This window comes from Lactuca serriola, chromosome 5 (genome assembly GCF_051521515.1).
Source record: "Lactuca serriola cultivar US96UC23 chromosome 5, Lser_US96UC23_V15, whole genome shotgun sequence".
Taxonomy (NCBI): domain Eukaryota; kingdom Viridiplantae; phylum Streptophyta; class Magnoliopsida; order Asterales; family Asteraceae; genus Lactuca; species Lactuca serriola.
The window spans coordinates 226175021-226185290 of NC_136412.1; the positions used below are offsets into that span (position 1 = coordinate 226175021).

Genomic DNA, 10270 nt, shown 5'->3' on the forward strand with positions numbered 1-10270 from the left:
ATAATAGATTTGTGGTAGCAGCTATGGATGGGTGGTGGTGGTGGTGGTAGATGCGGTTGCAGGGGAAGAAAATCATTACCCTAAAATGATACTTGCTCTACCAAGTTTTTGCTTAATTATATTGATATTTTGTATGTTGCACTTTAAAAAAAATCACTAGAGGAAAAAATGGGAGGGGACGATTGACATGAAGGGAATACGGAAGATGAATATATATTTGGTTGGTCCATGTAAAAATCATATCAAATAGTAACAATAATAAAGAAATACGAATAAATTTATCTTAAGCCTTAATGTTGATGAGAGGGATAATTATCGTAACAATTAAGTTCGATGAACGAATAGAGTTATAATGAAATAAATGGGCTTATTCAAAAAGTGCAAAACCACAAGGACGAAGTTTGTAATTTACTCTTTTTACTATTATTATTATGTAGAATTACAAAGTGTAGGAGGAGGATATCAAGAAATCCAATATCTTATCCTTTTGCTAGTTCTCTGGCTCTCTCTCAAGTATCAACCAGGCAACCTCTCCTAAAACCACCAACACAAAACATAAAAATAAAAAACAAAATAATAAGGAAGAAAAAAGAAACAAAGTGAAAATGGCAGCGATTTTTCTCTCGAATCCAAGCACCTTCCTCCCATCATCGTCATCATCTTCTTCAGCCTCACACAAACAAGCAACGAGGGGAACCAGTGTGTGCAAACCAGTGAGTAAATTACTAAATTGTCCTCCTCAAATCTCTAAGAGAAGCCTATCCATAAGCCTCACTTCCCTTTTCCTCTTGTCCTTAACTGGAAATCCCAATGGTGCTAATGCAGCCATTTTAGAGCCTGATGATGATTTGGAACTCATGGAGAGAATCAAGAAAGACAGAAAGAAACGGATTGAAAAACAAACCGTACTTAATTCAACCAAAGACAGAGGTTAGTTTCGTCATTTACCCTTTTACTAATTATGTTCTTCTTTAAATGAGAAAATTCATAACTTGATTAAGGAAAGCAGTAAGTATTCTCACCAAAAATATAATCAAATGCCTTAAATGTGCTTGGATTATATCTAAAGAAAAATTAATTAATATCCTCCTATTTTTTCTTATTACAAAAGTGTCAAAAATAAAATTAGACTAGTGTTATGATTTTGCTATGATTTTAAATCAGTAAGAAAGAACAATAGGAGTATATTTGATTTCTCATATCGAACTTTCGAAATATATGATATCATATGAATCATAACAAGTTATTTATTTATCTAACAAAGTCATATTATAAACAATGAAATTCGTATCATATTTAGTTTGTTACCAATTTATCAATCATTTGTAAAATTAAAGTAAATTAATTCATAAGTTGGAGACAACATGGAACAGGTGCATATATATAGGATAATAATGATAGTTTTATGTGTTTATCTTTTCCTATCGTTTAGCTTCAGTTTGTTATGCATCCTAGTATTTATTCCCCTTTGTATTTTGTTTCACAATAACAAGATAAGTCAATCACAAGTTCGTTCCTATCTGAATTTTTGAATATATTCGCAATAATAGAACACAAGGATTGTATAAATTGGTTGAAAAAAAAAATGTAACTTCGTTGCATAAATAATTAGTAACCCATCGATAATGTTACAACAAAGGGTAAATGAGTAATTTTGTACAATATTGGGATTTGTGCAGAATATTTACAAGATGTTATTTACAAGCTTAGCAAAGTAGGGCAAGCCATCGAGAACAATGATCTCCCGTCTGCTGGTTCAGTCCTTGGTCAAACCCCTGATGCAGACTGGCTCAAGATGGCCAATGAAGCCCTCTCAAAGGTCCTTACTTTTTCTCCTTCTAATCTCTCTGCTTTATAGGGTTGTACATTGTGCTTTCCTAGATGTACCAACTCTATCCAAAAGACAGTTATATATAACCATAGAATATATATCATATTACCATAGAATACACCTATACTGCGTTTTGACTTTCATGTAAGGTACATACAAAACAAGTTGTACATTGTTTAAACATTCACGTGGGGTATAGACAAAACAGTTTGTACTATCAAAACACAGTACAACATGTTTTGTTTTGTTGGTGGCAAACGCAGACAAAACAAAACGGGTTGTACTGTGTTTTGACTTTCATGTGTGGTATAGACAAAACAGTTGTACTGCCAAAACACAGTATAACATATTTTGTTTTGTTGGTAAAACACTGACAAAACAAAATAGGTTATAATGTGCTTTGACTTTCATGTGGGATATGGATAAAACAGGGTGTACTGTATTTTGACTTTCATTTGTGGTATATAGTATACCGACAAAACAAAACTGGTAGTATTTTGTTTAGACTTTCATGTGGGGTATAGACAAAACAGTTTGTACTATCTCAAAATACAGTACAACCTGTTTTGTGTTGTTGGTGTCAAACACCAACAAAACAAAACGTATTGTACTATTTTTGACTTTCATGTAGGGTATAGACAAAACAGGTTTTCCTGTGTTTTGACTTTCATGTGGGGAATACCGACAAAACAAAACAGGTTGTACTGTGTTTTGACCTTCACGTCTATTAAAGAGGGACGGGGAGACCGATGTCTATGGGATAAAAATTATAATTCTTTTGTAGTAACTGAAAATATGGAATAATGTGGGACAAAGATTCAATTTCGATTTTATGTTTGTGTAAAAGACGTAAATACCCTTATTATCCTGTTAATAAAAAATAGCCTTAAAAACTGTATGGGAAATGTCGTGGTTGATGATTGGTTTTGTACAGTTGAGTTCCAGCCCTGAGGAGATGTCTGAGGTGGATGCATTCAACTCGTCGTTGACTTCTTTGTATTCATCAGGTACTATTGAGAATTTTACTTGTAGCGTACAACTACTAATGCGTAAAAGTTACTATTTGAGATTATATGCATTGATTGAATACTTGTTTTTTTGTTGTAGTAACAAAGAACGACATAGAAGCATCGAAATCAGCTTTTGTGGACTCCGCAAGTGCATTTGAGAAGTGGACAACATTGACTGGTTTGGTTGGACAACTAAAAGGCCTTTGAGCAAATTTAGGCTCCTTCCATTTTTCTTTTTTTTTTTTTTTTTTTTGTTTTCTAATTTAGGGTTCATATGATATGAGAAGCAATTTGCTTTGCATGAATTAAATTCTTCCTTTCATTTTCATAAATTCCCAAATCAATCTTTGATTGTAATGAGATCAAATTAAAAACCAATATTTGTATATCTTTTATGCTTTCAAAGATGCCTTTTTCAACGCTTTGATAATTCAATGGAATCTAGAATTTACATCTTATATGAATCATGATGTTCTATATTCATCACAAAAAAATAAGAAAACACAAAAGGAAAGCAATTTGCAACGATTATCAAACACAAATGGTGATAGAACACAAGAATGTTTGTGCAATAAAACAAGGGAAATGCAAAAGTTAAAAGCTCATAAAAGAGTTTGCCTATTACATAACGATGATACAGGCATTAACATGACCTCTGTAACCTAGAATAATATAAGCCTATAGACACACAACAAAGGCCACAACAAACCATACTAAATGACTACTTTGTTGACGGATTTACCCCCAACAAATGTCACTTCACTTGTGTGCCTTTGATGTTGCTAAAGTTAAAGTTTTTCATGACTCCTAATTAATAAATCCTATCACAGAATACAGATTACAGAAATGTCTCTGTCAGCAATAAGATTTTCACCAAAAGAAAGATGATAAACAAACAACACTAACTTAGAGAGCAGGCGGCACCACCACCACCACCGCCGCCGCCACCACAATCACCGGTCACTCTATCTTTATCTCCTCCCATGAAGGCTTCTCCTCCGCCACCGGACAACCATTCTCTGCTGCAGCACCACCACCGCCGCCTGCTTCCACTTTAGTCGCCGGAACAGCATCTTTGACCACCGGTTCTGGTTCTTCATTGGCGGGCTTGGTTGCGTTCTCCGGCGGGGGCGTTTTGGGGTTTTCAAGTGCTTCTTCATTGACCTCTTTTGCAGGCTCGTCCACCAGGGGCATTTCCGGGTTTTTGCTCTCGTTGACATCTTCTTGTTTGGTTACTTCCTCCGAGGGCAATTTGGGTATTTCAGACACTTCTTCCACAACCTCTTTTACAGGCTCAGTTTCCCCGTTCTTGGTTTCTGCAGCTTTCAACTCATCCGGTTTGATTACTTCCTCCGAGGGCAAGTTTGGTATTTCAGAAATTTCCTCATTGACCTCTTTGACCGACTCATGCGGTTTGATTACTTCCTCCGAGGGCAATTTTGGTATTTCACAAACTTCCTCATTGACCTCTTGGACAGACTCATCCGGTTTGATTACTTCCTCCGAGGGCAATTTTGGTATTTCACAAACTTCCTCATTGACCTCTTTGACCGACTCACCTTCCAAATTCTTGGTTTCTGCAGCTTTCGACTCCTCCTGTTCTTCCGTCTTAGTTACTTCCTCCAAGGGCAGTTTTGGTATTTCACACATTTCTTCATCCACCGCCTTTACAGTCTCAACTGCCACTTCCTCTGACAGGGGCATTTCTGGTATTTCACACTTCCCATCGCCCTCTTCTTTTGGTTTCTCATCTTCTTCTCCCTTCATATCGACATCTTTTACAGGCTCAGCCACTTCATCCGACATGGGCATTTCTGGAATTTCAATTTTCCCATCATCTTTCTCAACCTTTTCAGAATCCTTCATTTCAACATCTTGTTCTCCTTCTTCTTTCTTGCCTTTCTTGGAAGATGTTGACTTTCTGGGGCGTTTATTGACCGGTTCAGGATCTGGTGGTGGAGTTGACTTTTCTTTCTCACTGATTCTTGAAGACCTTCTTGGAGTCTCACCACTTCTCCAATCAAACTCAGAAATCTTGGGCCCACCAGGGTGTGATTTCAGGTACTGTTTCAGTTGCTTTGTGTTCTTGATCTCTTCCCCTGTTGGTGAAGTGAACACAACTGCATTCTTGTTTGGTGTCCCTCCTTTTGTTAGTGAAAACTACACATTAAACCATGTGTCAGATGTCTAAAATACCCTTCTCACAAATGATAAGAGAATGAAATCTTGAATAAGAACAAGATAATATTTGATCCATAGAATTAGTAGAAAATCAGATAGGGGGATAGTAAAAGATAGTTGGATGGATCTTTTTGAGTTTTGAGACTCAAAGATCTTACCTAGAATTCACCAAACGTAAAACCCCCAAATTACATAATTAAATTTGAAAAAGAAAACCCTAATTTTGAATATAATCAAACAAATCAAAGACTAAAAAGGTTGAAGTGTACATTGGAAACCTAGTTCGCAAAGGTAAGGAAACTAAGGAATTCAGATAGTTAGAGTTTGAAATTCCCCTAATTTAAACCCTAATTTCAAGATGTTCTCCACGCAAATCAAAGGTTCGCAAACTGAATTGTAGTGGAAACCCGATTCGTGATGTTTAAAATAACTAAGAAATAGTACATAACTCGAATTGAAAAACCCCTAATTTTAAATTTAAGGAATCGACCCGTATTTTCCTCAAAGAAGTCAAAGACTGACAAAATTTTCGCATATCTAGAACTCAAATCACAAAATTAAAGAACAGTGTAAACAAAGTAGCAAACCAAATCACATAAAAGAAACCAGCGTATATAACTGGTGCAAGATAGCATAAAGACGAAACTTGAAAAGTAGTATATTTTTTTCAAATTAGCGGAAACCCACCAAAACCCTAGTTTCGAAAAATCAAACCAAATTTCACCCAAAACGGTTAATTTTCATACAGATGAACTACACCGGAAACCAAATTGAAAGAATTAATAAAGAATGTAAGCAGAAAAGCAACAAAAGTTAACATGAACCATATTCAATTCAAATTGAAATGTAAAGAGAGGGGAAAGAGAAAGAACCGTTTTCTTCCAGCCCGAAGGTGCGGGGAGTTCCATGGAAACAACGTCATCGTTTGGACCCGTGCTCGCCATTTTTCAGAACAAAAAAAAACCCTAAAAAGTTACAAAGACAAAAAAACCAACCAACTCTATAACTGTTTGTAATCAAGAAATATAAATGTACTAATCTCTTCACAAATCATAAACTGTAGCAAAAGGAGCGATAAAAGTATAGCTTTCTCTCTCTTAAACTTCGAAAATGATTGATAAACACTCTACCTTCGTGATTCTCTCTTTTTCTCTCTATCTCTCTCTCTCTCTCTTCGACTTAGATTTTGTTTCACGAAATTGTAGTTCTTCAAACTGAAATCTCTCTCTTCTGAGAACGGTAAGAAGCATAAATATGTGGGAAAATATGTAGTTTTGCCCCTCATCTATAGTAAAGTGTATTTTATCGCCCCTGTAGTATAATCATAATTCTTTCGGTCCAATAGTTTGTATTTGGGATAATTTGGTAAATGGTAATATATTTTTTTATTTTTTTTTTTATATTTGGTAATTGAGTTTTTTTTTCCATATTTTTCTTTTCAACTTTTTTAACTGTACATAATAAGTCTTATGACCGGTTATGTCAGATCAATCGGAAAAAATAACTTAATAGGATAATATATTTTTCAGTTTGTACACGTTTAGTTTTTTAATATTTTTTTTCACATTTAGTCGTTAATATTTTTTTTGTTGCAAAATAAGTCTTTGTTATTTTTGTACACAATCGGGTTCTTTAAGTTTTTCTCACGACATTTTAGGTGAGACAATCGTTAATGAGGTGCTCGAAACTGTTAATGCTTATGGTCACCGCGACCTCAGCTGTTTGGTTCCTTAGGTCTTGTATTCCGAACGGCGTGAATTCTTCATATGATCTCGGATTTTAAAGAACTTTATATCCACGCGTTCGTATTTGAATCTACTGCAACTTTCATTTCGATCACTCCCGTTAAAAAGTAATATATTTTTACTTACGATCTTTATACACATGCGTTCTTTATGAATATATGTATGAATGTTTTTTTTTATAAAATCGTAAGTAAAAATATATTATTTTTTAACTGGAGTAATCTAAGCTGCTTGTTTGCTTAGATATTGTTGTTTGGCTTAGGTCTTGTATTATGAACATCATAACTTTTGATCTTAAATTTTAACGATCTGTATATTCATATGTCAATATTTAAGTCTACTACAACTTTTGTTTAGATTATTCTCATTAAAAGTAATATATTTTTACTTATGATCTTTATATACATGCATTCTTTAGGAATGTATATATGAACGAGTTTTTATAAAATCGTAAGTAAAAATATATTACTTTTTAATGGAAGTAATCTAAACGAAAGTTATAGTAGACTTAAATCTGAACGTGTAGATATAATAATTGTTAATATATTTGAGATTGTATTAAGAAAGTACGACGTTTGAGTTTATAATGTAGAATTTTCTAATTATAAATCACACATTAACCATGTAAATAAAAAAATACAACTAAAAGAATTTACAATGAGTTTGTTAAATTCATCTAATAGATGACATAATGAGCCTGGTCCATTTTTTGTCCAAAAACCGCCCCAACCGCAGTATTGCTAGCATCACACATGATCTTGAATGGAAGGTCCCAATTCAACGGTTAAATGATGGGGGACGATGTCAACAAGTCCTTCAAACTATCAAATGCACTTTTACATGCATCACTAAACTCAAATTTAGCCTCTTTTGTAGAAGTTGGCACATCGACATTGTGATTTTCGAAAAGTCTTTGATGAACCGTCGATAGAAACTTGCATGACCAAGAAAAAAAACTTACTTCCTGAACATTTGTCGGGTACGGTGAACTCTTAATCACATTAATCTTGGCCTTGTCTACTTCTAAGCCTTTTTGGGACACCACATGTACAAGTATCATGCCTTTGTCAACCATAAAATGACATTTTTCATAATTAATGACTAATTTTGTGTCAATGCACATTTGTAAGATTTTAGTGAGATTTTGCAAACATTCATCAAAAGCATTTTCATAAACAGTAAAATCATCAATGAAAACCTATATGATATTTTCAACATATTATGACAATATGCTCACCATACATCTTTGAAAAGTTGCGAGTGCGTTGCATAAACCAAAGGGAATGCATCTATATGCAAAGGTGCCAAAGGGACATGTAAATGTGCTTTTCTCTTGGTCTTCCGGGACAACTAAAATTTGATAAAAACCAGAAAAACCATCAAGGCAACAATAGTGGGATTTCCTAGCCAATCATTCAAGCATTTGATCGATGAATGGCAAAGGGAAATGGTTGTTCATCAAAATGTTTGCTCAAGATGGTGGTTAACACATCTTGGCTTGACAACTCAAACCAATTATTAGTGCATGAATTAATAACATCTATGAAGTTTAAGGAATGAATATCACTAGGATAATGCATGGCTTCAAAGATATTGAAATTGATCACCTCACCATCGAACTCCATAAATAAAGTACCATTCGCTACATCTATTTTTGTTTTTACGTTACTCATGAAGGGTCTCCCCAAAAGTTTGGAGCTCGATTGTGGGGTGTTGTCATCACCCATGTCCAAGACATAAAAATCAACAGGAAATACGAGTTCATTGACTTGCACTAACATGTCCTCCAATACACCATTTGGGTGTACTAAAGACCGGTTGGCAAGTTGTATTATGACTCTGGTTTTTGTTAAAGGTCCAATTCTCATTGTTTTGTAACTCAAATAAGGTAAGACATTAATTGATGCCCCCAAGATCTAACATGGCACATGGTACAAAAAAGTTACCTATTTTACAACGAACCATGAATACACCCGGGTCCTTGCATTTCTTAGGTAGCCATTTTTATAAGACGACGGACACGTTTTTTCCTACTTTTACCATTTGATTTCATTTAAGCTTTTTCTTAGATGTGCATAGTTCCTTAAGGAACTTAGCATATCTAGGAATTTGTGTGATGGCATTTAAAAGAGGAATGTTGATTTCAACCTCTCGGAACATTGCCATGATCTCGTCATCTTCGTGCTCTTTTTTTTTGCTTGTTAGCCTTGAAGGGAATGGGATCGGAGTGTCTTTTACTTCGTTATCTACTGGCTTCTTTGGCTTTAATGTTTCTTTCTTTTTATCCTCCTTGCCAGCTTCCTATACCTCAATCTCCTTTTTTCCTCGTCTTCATTCGGCATGTTTGGGCCATCATAGCTTTTTCCACCTATAAAAGTAATGGCACATGCATTTTTTTTAGGTTCTTCTCAGTTTGAGATGGTAGCTTGCCTTATGATTCCATCTTAGTTATGGATTGAGAAAGTTGTGTCATTTGTTGCTCCAATATTTTTATGATAGCCTTAGTTTCTTATTGGAATCTTTAAGTTCTAGTAGCAAGGATTTTGACAATGTCTTCCAAGGACATACTTGAAGAGCTAATTTGTGGAGGAGGAGGTGGATGGTTTTGCCTTTGCTGGAAATTCTACGGTAGAAACAATGGTCTTTGTTGATAATGAGGGGGTTGAGGTCTTTGTTGGAAGCCTTCATTTTGATTTCCTCCCCAAGCTTGGGTGTTATTCCACCTTTGGTCACCCCTTAGTTGCTCGTATCCCCTTTGATTCGACCTCGAATAACCTCCTAAAGCATCTACTTTCGCATAATCTTCTTCTTGAAGTTGGGAGCACATATCGGTTGGATGCCTGGTTTGAGTACATATACCATAAGGACGGGGTGTAGATTGCACACCTTTGTATTTCATGAGCATCATGACAACTTTTGTAAGTTCATATATGTAACAACCAGTTTTGAAAGTACTCGGTTGTGGTCTCAGAAGCCAAAGGGTAGGGGCGATTCAGTCTTTTATGGGTCTCGGGTTTTATCCGAAAGGTTTTAGGCTTCGAGTGTGGAAAGGAGCGTAGGACTTCCCGTCACCTTTTCATAGATATAAAGTTCGTCGGAAACAGACTTAGAATGAAGGAGTTATGGAACTTTGAAGTTATTGTCAATTTTAACCCCTATTGGAGTTTTATGACAAGGCAGCCTCATGCATGCAATGAATGCATCCGTGTGTTTAGCTGGGTACGCCCAACATAAGTTGGGTTATGCCCAACGTATAATTTCATATGGTTGCGGGTGCGGAGAGGCGTACGCCAAGCGTACGAGAAGTACACCCAACGTACACTCAGAGTCCCTAAACCCTAATTTTTAGGGTGTGTCGTTATATAAAGAACATTATATCCTCAAGGATCAGCCTCCTTCTCACCCTTAGACAGTTTTCACGAAACCCTAATCTTCTTTGAGTTTTCTTAGAGCTAAGAAGGCCATTAGAGATCATTTTGGTGTTGTGAACCCATTTTCCAAGC

General features: G+C 35.5%; 2 protein-coding genes across 3 annotated transcripts; one reads left to right on the forward strand and one right to left on the reverse strand.

Annotated features, from left to right (window-relative positions):
- The first annotated feature begins 481 nt into the window (after positions 1-481).
- Positions 482-3246, forward strand: LOC145053684 (chloroplast thylakoid lumen protein). The gene is made up of 4 exons (XM_079001774.1): positions 482-930; positions 1680-1819; positions 2766-2838; positions 2939-3246. Exons 1-4 carry the CDS (start codon positions 606-608, stop codon positions 3046-3048), a joined length of 648 nt encoding a protein of 215 aa, XP_078857900.1. The 5' UTR covers positions 482-605; the 3' UTR covers positions 3049-3246.
- Positions 3247-3427: 181 nt separating this feature from the next.
- LOC145053683 (uncharacterized) lies at positions 3428-6260 on the reverse strand. Of its 2 annotated transcripts, XM_079001773.1 has the most exons (3): positions 6153-6260; positions 5895-5987; positions 3428-5001 (listed from the first exon to the last, which is right to left on the reverse strand). In XM_079001773.1, the coding sequence occupies exons 2-3, from the start codon at positions 5964-5966 to the stop codon at positions 3802-3804; spliced, it is 1272 nt and encodes a 423-aa protein (XP_078857899.1). In that variant the 5' UTR covers positions 5967-5987; positions 6153-6260; the 3' UTR covers positions 3428-3801. The 2 variants fall into 2 exon arrangements, with proteins under 2 accessions (XP_078857899.1, XP_078857898.1); XM_079001772.1 differs by having other exon boundaries at positions 5895-6248.
- Between the last annotated feature and the right edge of the window lie 4010 nt (positions 6261-10270).